The 11,820-nt window shown below is 36.2% G+C and overlaps 1 protein-coding gene across 1 annotated transcript; it reads right to left on the bottom strand.

The window, feature by feature from the left end:
* Nucleotides 1-9,262: 9,262 nt before the first annotated feature.
* On the bottom strand, nucleotides 9,263-10,229 carry LOC131395349 (olfactory receptor 5G3-like). Its single transcript, XM_058527261.1, has 2 exons — nucleotides 10,209-10,229; nucleotides 9,263-10,057 (listed from the first exon to the last, which is right to left on the bottom strand). Exons 1-2 carry the CDS (start codon nucleotides 10,227-10,229, stop codon nucleotides 9,263-9,265), a joined length of 816 nt encoding a protein of 271 aa, XP_058383244.1.
* Between the last annotated feature and the right edge of the window lie 1,591 nt (nucleotides 10,230-11,820).

The following is an 11,820-nucleotide window of genomic DNA, read 5'->3' as shown; positions in this document are numbered from 1 at the left end:
GCTGAGCATTACAACTAGCCAGCCAGGGGGACAGCTCAGGCTCCCTGAGCACCTACGGCAAGAGCAACCCTGCCACAACAGAAGGACATACATAGCCCAAACAAGGGTCACTTCTGGGACATTTGGAACTGCTGATGAGAGGGAAGCACACCGCTGGGCTTCACAAAGCTTCACTTACATAAGGTCACCTCTCCAAGATCAGTAGACACAGCTGACTTACTTAACACATAGATACAATCACAGAGAAAGAGGCAAAATGAGGAGGCAAAGGAATATGTTCCAAGAAAGAGAACAGGACAAAATCCCAGAAAAAGAACTAAATGAAACAGAGATGAGCAATCTACCTGACAGAGAGTTCAAACAAAGAGTCATAAGGATGCTCAATGATCCTGGGAGAAGAATAGATGAACTCAGTGAGAATGTCAACAGCGAAATGGAAGATATAAAAAAGAACCAATCAGAAATGGAGAATACAATACTAGAAATAAAAAATTCACTAGTGACGAAAAAGCAGAGTAGAAGATACAGAAGAATGGATTAGTGAGCTGGATGAAAGACTAGAGGAAATCACCCAAGCTGAACAGATAATAGAAAAAAGAATAAAAAAGAGTGAGGACAGTCTAAAGGACCTCTGGGACAACACCAAGTGCACTAACATCCATGTTATAGGTGTCCCAGAAGGAGAAGAGAGAGACAAAGGGGCAGAGAATCTATTTGAAGAAATAATAACTGAAAACTACCCTAACCTAAGGAAGGAAACAGACATCCCGGTAGAGGAAGTACAGAGAGCAACAAAAAATATAAACCTAAAGAGGCCCACACCAAGACACATCATAATTAAAATGTCTAGAATTAAAGATAAAGAGAGAATCCTAAAAGCTGCAAGATAAAAGCAACAAGTCACAAAGGAAGCCCCATAAGGCTATCAGCCGACTTCTCAGCAGAAATCTTACAGGTTAAAAGAGAGTGGCATGATATATTTAGAGTGCTGAAAGGAAGAAACCTACAGCCAAGAATGCTCTACCCAGCAATATTATTATTCAGAATGGAAGGAGAGATAAAGAGTTTTCCAGACAAGCAAAAATTAAGGTAGTTTATCACCAAGAATCCAGGTCTACAAGAAATGGTAAAGGGACTAATTTAATGGGGAAAGAGAAGACCACAAATAGGAAAAATTATCTATTTCCATGATAAGAGTGTAATGGATACAAATGCACAAAACAGAGGTTAGAAATGATATCAAAAACATAAAATGTGGGAGGAAAGGAGTAAAAGAGTAGAGCTTTTAGAAAGTGGTCAAACTAAAGAGATCATCAACTTAATATAGATTGACATATATATAGGTTATTATATATGAACCTCATGGTAGTCAAAACCAGAAACCTATAATAAATACACAAAAAACTAAGAGAAAGGAACCCAAACATAACACTAAAGAAAGCCATCAAATCACAAAGGAAGAGAGCAAGAGAAGAAGAAAAGAACAGAGAAGAACTACTAAAACACCCAGAGAAAAACTACATATGGCAAGAAGTACATACTTATCAATAGCTACTTTAAATGTCAATGGACAAAATGCTCCAATCAAAAGGCACAGTGTGGCCAATTGGATAACAAAACAAAACCCATATATATGTTGCATACAAGAGACATATTTCAGACCTAAAGACACTCACAAACAGAAAGTGAAGGGATGGAAAAAGATACTCCATGCAAATGGCAATGAAAAGAAAGCTGGGGTAGCAATACTCATATCAGACAAAAAAAACTTTAAAACAAAAACTGTAACAAGAGACAAAGAAGGGCACTACATAATGTTTAAGGGAAAAATCCAATAAGAGGATAAAACACTCTTAAATATCTACGCATCCAATGTAAGAGCATGTAAATACATTAAGCAATTATTAACAGAAATAAAAGGAGAAATAGACACTAACACACTAATAGTAGGTGAATTTAACAACCCACTTACACCAATGGATAGATCATCCAAACAGAAGATCAATAAGGAAACATTGGCCTTAAATGACACATTAGACCAGATGGACTTAGTAGATGTATACAGAACATTCCACCGAAAAACTGATGAATACACATTCTTTTCAAATGTACATAGAACATTCTCCAAGATTGGTCACATATTAGGTGACAAAACAAGTCTCCATAAATATAAGAAGATTTAAATAACAGTAAGCATCATTTCTGACCACAATGACGTGAAACTAGAAATCAACTATAGGAAGAAAATCAGAAAAGCCACAAAGATGTGGAGATTAAACAAAATGCTACTGAAGAACAACTGGGTCAATGAATAAATCAAAAGAGAAATCAAAAAATATTTGGAGACAAATGAAAATGAAAATATGACATGCCAGACTTTATGGGATACAGCAAAAGCAGTTCTAAGAGGGAAGTTTATAGCAATACAGGCCTATCTCAACAAAAAAGAAAAATCTAAAATAAACAAACAGTGCACCTAAAGGAACTAGAAAAAGAAGAAAAAACAAAGCCCCAAATCAGTAGAATGAGGGAAATAATAAAAATAAGAGCTGAAATAAATGAGATAGAGACTAAAAAACAATAGAAAAAAACAATGAAACCAAGAATGGTTCTTTGAAAAGACAAACAAAATTGACAAACCTTTAGCTAGACTCACCAAGAAAAAAAAGAGAGAAGGCTCAAAAAAATAAAATCAGAAATGAAAGCAGAGAAATTACAATGGACACTTCAGAAATACAAAAGATTATAAGAGAATACTATGAAATGCTATATGCCAACAAATTGGATAATCTAGAAGAAATAGATAAATTCTTAGAATCATACAACCTTCCCTAATTGAATCAAGAAGAAATAGAGAATTTGAATAGACCAATCACAAGTAAGGAGATTGAAACAGTAATCAAAAACCTCCCAAAGAATAAACGTCTAGGATCAGAAGGCTTCCTTGGTGAATTCTACCAAACATTCAAAGAAGACTTAATACTTGTCCTTCTCAAACTCTTCCAAAAAATTGAGGAGGGAGGGAAGCTCCCTAACTGATTCTATGAAGCCAACACTACCATTGAAACCAAAACCAGACAAGGACAACACAAAAAAAGAAAATTACATGTCAATATCACTGATGAAAATCTATGCAAAAATCCTCAACAAAATACTAGCAAATCGCATACAACAATACATTAAAAATATCATACACCATGATCAAGTGGGATTTATTCCAGGGATGCAAGGATGGTTCAACATCTACAAAACAATCAACGTGATACACCACATTAGTAAAATGAAGCATAAAAATCACATAATCATCTCAATAGATGCAGAGAAAGCATTTGACAAGATACAGCATCCATTTATGATAAAAACTCTGAATAAAGAGGGTATAGAAGGAAAGTACCTGAACATAATAAAGGCCATATATGACAAACTCACAGCCAACATCATACTCAATGGTGAAAAACTGAAATTTATCCCTCTAAGAACAGGAAACACACAAGGATGCCCACTTTCACCACTCCTGTTTAACATAGTATCGGAAGTCCTAGCCAGGGCAATCAAGCAAGAAAAAGAAATAAAAGGGATCCAAACTGGAAAGGAAGAAGTGAAACTGTCACTATTCGCAGATCACATAATTTTATACATAGAAAACCCTAAAGAATCCACTAAAAATTTTTTAGAAATAATAAATGAATATGGTAAAGTTGCAGGATACAAAATCAACATACGAAAATCAATTGCATTTCTATACAATAACAACGAAGTAGCAGAAAGAGAAATTAAGAACACAATCCCATTTACAATTGCAACAAAAAGAATAAAATACCTAGGGATAAACTTAACCAAAGAGGTGAAACATCTGTCCACTGAAAACTATAAAACATTGTTGAAAGAAATTGAAGAAATTGTTGAAGAATTGAAGAAGAAATTCCACAAAGAAGTGGAAAGATATTCCGTGCTCTTGGATTGGAAGAAATAACATAGTTAAAATGTCCATACTTTCTAAAACAATCTACAGATTCAATGCAATCCTTATCAAAGTTCCAATGACATTTTTCACAGAAATATAACAAAGGATCCTAGAATTTGTTTGGAACAACAAAAGACCCTGAATAGCCAAAGGAATCTAAGAAAAAGAAGAAAGCTGGAGGTATCACATTCCCTGATTTCAAAATGTACTACAAATCTGTAGTAACCGAAACAGCATGGTACTGGCACAAAAACAGACACACAGATCAATGGACAAAATTGAGGCCCCAGATATAAGCCCACACATCTATGGACAACTAATTTTTGACACAGGAGCCAAGAACATACAATAGAGAAAGGAAAGTCTCTTCAATGAATGGTGTTGGGAATACTGGACAGCCACATGCAAAAAAATGAAAGTAGACCATTATCCTATACCATACGCAAAGATTAACTCAAAATGAATTAAAGACTTGAATGTAAGAGCTAAAACCATGAAATGTCTAGAAGAAAATACAGGCAGTGTGCTCTTCAACATTAGTTTTAGCAACATGTTTTCAAGACAGTGTCTGACCTGGCAAGAGAAACAATAGAAAAAAGAAACAAATGGGACTTCAACAAACTAAAAATCTTCTGCTCAGCAAAGGAAATCATAAGCAAAATGAAAAGAAAACCTAAAAATTGGGAGAAGATATTTGCAAACCATATATCTGATAAGGGGTTAATATCCAAAATATATAAAAAACTCATACATCTCAACAACAAAAAACTGACAACTCAATTAAAAAATGGGCAACAGATCTGAACAGACATTTCTCCAAAGAAGATATATAGATGGCCAACAGACACATGAAAAGATGTTCAACATCATTAACTATCAGGGAAATACAAATCAAAACTACAATGAGATATCACCACAAGCCCGTCAGAATGGCTATAATTAACACAGGAAACAAGTGTTGGAGAGGATATGGAGAGAAGATAACTTGCATACACTGCTGGTGGGAGTGCAAACTGGTGCAGCCCCTGTGGAAAACAGTATGGAGATTCTTCAAAAAGTTAAGAATAGAACTATCATACGATCCAGTTATTCCACTGCTGGGTACTTATCCAAAGAACATGAAAACAAGAATGCATAGAGATGCATGCACCCCTGTGTTCATTGCAGCATTATTCACAATAGCCAAGACTTAGAAGCAACATAAGTGCCCATCAAGGGACGAATGGATAAAGAAGATGTGGCATATATAAACAACGGAACACTACTCTGCCATAAGAAATGATGAAATCCAGCCATTTGTGACAATATGGATGGACATTGAGGGTATTATGCTAAGCAAAATAAGTCAGAGGGAGAAGGTCAAATACCTTATATATGTTTTTATATGCAGAAAAATTTCTCAAAAAACACAAAACAAATTCTGCTTGGAATGAGGGGGAAGCTTATTTTTGTTTAGATTTCCTAATTTACTGTTTGAATTTTATACCAGGTGCAATTATACTGCAATATAAAAAAATACATGTTAAAATATTAAAATGCTTTAAAGAGAAGAGATTAGTGGTTACCAGAGGGGAAGAGGAGTGGAGGTTGGGTGAAAGGGGTAAAGAGACATGTATGTATGGTGATGGAGAAAAATTAGAATACTTGAGGTGACCACGATGAAGTTCGCTCAGAAATTGATAAACAATAATGTACACCCTAAATTACACCATGTTATAAACCATTATGATCTCAATACAGTTACTAGAAAAAAGTACTCTAATGGAATACGTTGTAAGGAATTTTAATCCAATGAAAGATACAATATATCAATTGATAGAGGACAGAATACAAAATAGTATGTATAGTTTACTCATTCACAAAAATATTCAAGAACTAATCTTCAATTTTACTAATGTTTTCCAATCCAGACTTGTAATTTGCCTTACTGCCATTGTTTCTCCAAAAACAAAAGTAATAATACCACTCTTCAGCTAATCCTACTAAAGAAGGGGGAGATTTATTCCTTCTAACCAAGGATATGAATCACAACAGAAATAATGTAGGCACTAAAGGATGGTCCTAACTTGTGGCTACTTTGATTGTCCAAGTCTTCCTCACCTTTCTGCTCAGTTACCCTTTTTGGGTCCAGAAGCCAAATTGCGAATTGTAGCTAAGAGGTAGCTGTTAATGAGGTGATATGTGGATTTATAATATCTAATCTCAATATTCCCAATTGTTTATTTGAATCAAATTTGTAAATTCTCCTGAAACTAAACACAGTCATTCAAAAGGAGACCGGGTCACTTATTCATTGGCCAGGACCAGTGCATGATGCAATTGTCCCTCCAAGCACTGCCTAGCAAGAATGAAGTTTGAAAATCAGCGCTTGGAGCCAGCCCTGATGACCTAGTGGTTAAAGTTTGGCACTCTCACCACTCTGGCAGCCCAGGTTCCTTTCCCAGTTGTGGAACCACACCACCCATCTATCAGTTGCCATGCTGTGGTGGCGGCTCACATAGAAGAGCTAGAAGGACTTACAATTAGAATATGCAACCAGGCACTAGGGCTTTGGGGAGAAAAAAAAAAAAAAGAAAATCAATGCTTGGCTAGACATCAGGTGCTAGGGAAAGTGTGAACTAGAAGCTTTTTCCATCTGTTATATTGATTGATACAGCAGACTCTGTTTGTGCCCCACCCTTATAATTTCAGTGCACATCAGCCCAACCTTCAACCAGCAGCATCAGCATTTCTTCACTTGAAGATTTCTCTCCCTGCTGCACATCTACCTACCCAGCAACTCAAAAGTGCCAGGAAATTAGCACTTCTCAGGAGCAGCTCTCCACCAAAGACTGGCTTACATACACATTCCCTGGCTTCCCTGCCCCTCAAGTAGGATTTCTCCAATGCATGGGATTTCCGCATTGGCACTCAGAGATCTCTAGCAGGTTTAGCACTCAGTTGTCCACTGCAGCAATCTGCTCATGAACTCTTTAGAGTAATAATTCAATAAATAGAAGTTTGCTACATATAATCCTAAAGGTAACCACTAAAAAAGATAAAAACAGGTTAGAAAATTTCTGAATTATCAGAAGGAATACATGTCATGATACCACCACTCCCAAAATAAAAATAGGAAACTTATACCAGAGAGTATTAATTTATTCCCATTCACTGTTTCACTTCCTAACTCCTCTACTAGTACATCCATTGCCTCCCTAATAACCTGCTTGTACTTTTCTTCTTATCTCAGGGCTTGCTTCTAGGAAAACTCAAGCTAAGAGAGCTGGTACCAGGAGTGGTCGTTTGGAAGCAGATTCTTGGGATGAGATTCTGGAATCAATCACTACTGGACAGATGGCAACAAGGAGCCATTACTGCTGGAGCCTTAAAACATTACATTGACCCCGTACATTGCTAACATCATACTGGTAGAGCAGGTTCCACAAGCAATTCTAGAACATTGGAGGCCTTGGTAAAACACATGTGCTCTAGCAGGTGGAAGATGAACCCTATTAAGAATCAGGAACTTGATACTTTGGGGAAGGTTTTACAGATCCACTTGTTAGGGGCATGCTGGAACACTCCCTCAAAGTAAAATTCACTAAGAATGAACCACAGTGTCCTATTAGGTTTCTTTGGATTTTGGAGGTAATGTAGTACACAGCCAGGAATATTTCTTCAACTCACATACCAAGCGGTACAGAAAGCAGTCAGGTTTAAAGGGGATGCAGAGCAGGAAAGGGCTCTGCAGCAGGTCCCAGTTGCAGCACAAGTAGTCCTGCCTCTTAGGCCACATGATACAACAGACTGTATGATGAAAGTTGTAGTAGTGGGAAAAGAAGCAGAATGGGCCTTATTACAAGCCTCAGTGAGAGAATAACACAAGTCCTGAGCTTCAGGACCCAATCCTTGCCATTTGCAGCAAAAAATTTTATGGCTTTTGAGAAAAAACCGCTACTCTATTTCTGGACCCTGATAAAGAGGGAACACTTGTACAAGGGGCATCATATGAGTATGCATCCAGGCCTGCTATAATGAGCTGGGTTCTGTCAGGTCCTCCAATAAATAAAGCCAGACCAGCGCAGCAGCAATCTATCATAAGACGAAAATGGTACATCTGGATGGAGCCCAAGTAGGACTAGAGGGCACGAATAAGCTACAATTCAAATGTGTATGAATAAAACCTCTCCTTTCCTACTCCAGTGCAACTCCCACTGGAGGAATCAATATCAACAGATATCCTTTATAGTTCTCCCTACATTCATTTACATCTGCATATATATGTATATTTTATTCATTATTTAGGTTTCATTCTTTTGCTTAATGCTCAGTGCTCCATATTGATCTTCAACTTGATTATTTTTTCTTTCACCTAACAGTGAATGTATACAATAGTTCTCTCCACATCAGTCCATGATTACCCAATTCAGTCTTCTCATTTGCTGAACAACATTTCACAGAAAAAAATGTACTTTTCTTGTAATGATGGTTGTTCAAGTTATTTATTTTATTTTTCTTTGCCACTACACGTAATGCTGAAATATATGTAATCTTATGCACTGGAATTTATACTTCTGTAGTCTAGATTTCTAAGGCAGGTTTCTAGGTCAAAAGCCATGTATCATTTATGTAAAAATTACCAAATTACTTTGTGGAAATGGAGCAATTCATATTATCAGCAAGAAATAACAAGTGTACATAGACAAATAGGAACCTCATCATCACTGAAAATTACCAATGTTTCATCTTCATTGAAAGGCGCTGCATTGACATTTTAATTTCATTTCATTTACTTGATCAATAATTATGTTGAACATTTTTTTCTGAACATTTTGGCAATTTGCATTCCCATATCTTGAGTTGCCTGTTGATTTGTCCATTTACCTATTATTTTTATTTTGACTGTGAATATTGGACTGAAGTTTGAATATCAGAAATATTATCCCTTTGGCACACGTGCACAAGAATTTTCTCTCATTTTATTGTCTTTTAATATTGTGACAGTGCTTTGATCTTTCCCTTATAACTCTAGTTTTCAAGCCTGGATTAAATAGTATTCAAATACCCATCACTATCCAAATATTCACCCAATATTTCTTCTAGTATATTTTTACATATGTATTCTCAATCCATCTCAATATTATTTTGAAACCCCATATGTCATAGACATCAAGACTAAGGCAGAAAAATATTTAGGAACTATTTCATTTTTTTAAATCTGCGAAAGGACATACAGCTGCTGATTACCAGTCCAGTGTTGTTTTCATTACACGTTCTGCACCAAGGTCTATGGTGCAACTCAAAGAGAGTTCTATTTTACCGACATATTAGAGAATTTTTCCTTTCAAACTTCTTCTTGAATGCATCTTTTACTTCTTTGTTCCTCAAGCTGTAGATGAGGGGGTTCAACATTGGGATTATCACAGTATAAAACAGAGATATTACTTTATTGACATCTAGGGAGGAACCTGAGCCAGGCTGAACATAGGTAAAGAAAAGAGTTCCACCTAGGATGGAGATGACTGCCAGGTGAGAAGAACAAGTGGAGAAAGCTTTCCTCCTCCCATCAGCTGTCTGGATCTTCAAGATAGCCACCACGATGCAAAGATAGGAGACCATGATGATCAGGCCACTGAGTACTCCTATAGCTCCAGCCAAGATGAAAAGGACTAACTTATTGATCCAGGTGTCTGCACATGCGAGGGAAAGCAGTGGTGAAATGTCACAGAAAAAATGACTGATAATATTTGGACCACAGAAAGGTAAGTAAAAAGTGAGAATTGTATGAGTCATTGTGCTTATCAGAGCTGTGGCATAAGGTCCTACCACCAGGTGCACACAGACCCGCTGGGACATAATGAGTGTATACAACAAGGGCTTACAGATGGCCATGTACCGGTCATATGCCATAGAAGCCAGGAGGAAACACTCAGCTGCAATAAAGAGACCAAAGAACCACATCTGTGCAGCACAACCCATGAGAGAGATGCCTTTTTTCGTCACAAAGATATCACACAGTGTCTTGGGGGCAATGGAAGAGGAGGAACAAACATCTACAAAGGACAAGTGGTTAAGGAAAAAGTACATAGGAGTGTGGAGTCTGGGATCTGACTAAGGAATTACATCCATATATACTATTTTACTCATGTCTGCACCCCTAAACTTTATAGTTTCAATTTCTCCCTATAGTTTTACCAAAAATAAATGTAACTTGCAAGCCACCAGGCATAAAGCAAGAAATCTATTTCTCTAGAAAACGTACTAGATTTATCATGGTGATCATTTCGTAATGTATATAATATCAAATCAGTATAATGCACACCTGAAACTAGTAGGATATTATATGTCAACTATACTTCAATAAAAAAAGAAAAGAAAATATATATGTATTTCAACAGGACTAATATAGGTTTTAGTAGAGATGATCCTGGCTTGCAGTGGCTTCTGATTGTTGATGTCACCCTTTGTATCGCCACCTTCAATTCATTGGTGCCTAATCCCTTTTGTGTTCAGTATTTAATTCCTGGTATACAACCAAGTACTAGAGTTATAATGCTGGTCCTGCTGACATGATAAATGAAACTGTAATATCATACCCTAATATCCCCAGTTGTTTATTCAAGTCAAATTTGTAGTTTCTCCTGAACTAGAAACAATAATGTAAAAGGAACCATAGCCACTTAACACATTGCACAGTCCTACTACATCATGAGATTGCCTCTCCAATTACTAGCCAGCAAGAAAGAGGTTTTAAAATCATATCTTAGCTAAATTTTAGGCACTACGATAAGCATAGTGTATACACTGCTTCTCTTTGTTACATTGGTGAGCATGCAGACTCTGTTGTGCCTCACTCTTATCATTCAGTGCATACCAGCCAACATGCACTGCTGACACTTGCATTTCTTCATCTGAGGATGTCTCTTCTTACTACTTTTCCACCACCCAGCAAGCTGGAAGTGCCAATAAAAGTCAACACTTCCCAGGAACAGTTTTCAACCAAAGACTGATTCAAAGAAATGAGAAGATGAGGCAAAAGTGAATAAAGAGCAGACAGGACAAAAAGAAAATAAAAAGCAAGACGGTAAATTTAAGCCCAAGCATATCAATAATCACTCTAAATGTAAATGTGCTAAATACGCCCAATTAAAAAGTAATATTCATATTATCGTGAATACAGCAAGATCTATAATATGACTCCTAAGAGGACCTAACTTTAAATACAAAGGCGCAAGTAGATTAAAATTAAAAGGTTGCAGAAAGATAAGCCTTGCTAATATTAACCTAAGGAAAGCTGGTGTAGCTATAGTAATATCAGACTAAGTATATGTTAAGGCAAAGAAAATTACCAGGGATAAAGAAGATGATTCACAATGATAAAAGGGTCAATGTATCAAGAAGAAGTAACAATCCTAAACATTTATATACCTGATAGAGCTTCAAAATATATGATGCAAACACTGATATAACTGTAAGGAGGAATAAATAAATTCACAATTAAAGATGGGGATTTCAACATTATTCTCTCAATAATTGAAATAAAAGTAGAGAATATATCAGAAAGGATACAGAAGATTTAGACAACACTATGAACACAAAAATTAGCATTTATAGAACACCCACCCAACAATAGCAGAAGACACATTACTTTCAAGCACACTTAGAATTTCTATTTACCAAGGTATGCTATATTTGGGGCCATAAGAAAGTCTCAATAAATTTAAAAGAATTCAAGTGATGGAAAGTATTTTTTCTGACTGTCATGCAATTAACTTAGAAACCAATAACAGAAAAATCTCTGGAAAATTTATTAATATTTAAAAACATGTAAAACACTTCTAAATAACTTGTAAGTAAAAGAAACATTTATATAT

Source organism: Diceros bicornis, chromosome 31 (assembly GCF_020826845.1).
Source record: "Diceros bicornis minor isolate mBicDic1 chromosome 31, mDicBic1.mat.cur, whole genome shotgun sequence".
NCBI classification, from domain to species: domain Eukaryota; kingdom Metazoa; phylum Chordata; class Mammalia; order Perissodactyla; family Rhinocerotidae; genus Diceros; species Diceros bicornis.
Note: the sequence above shows the minus strand (reverse complement) of the source record. Positions and strands in the feature narration are given on the sequence as shown.

What these genes read in the sequence shown, in the direction of transcription:
- LOC131395349 (XM_058527261.1), bottom strand. Translation starts at nt 10,229, where the DNA reads ATGATCACCATGATAAATCTA. An exon ending in TGATCACCATGATAAATCTA is followed by an intron (nt 10,058 to 10,208) that starts GTACGTTTTCTA and finishes GTAATTCCTTAG; the next exon opens with TCAGATCCCAGACTCCACAC.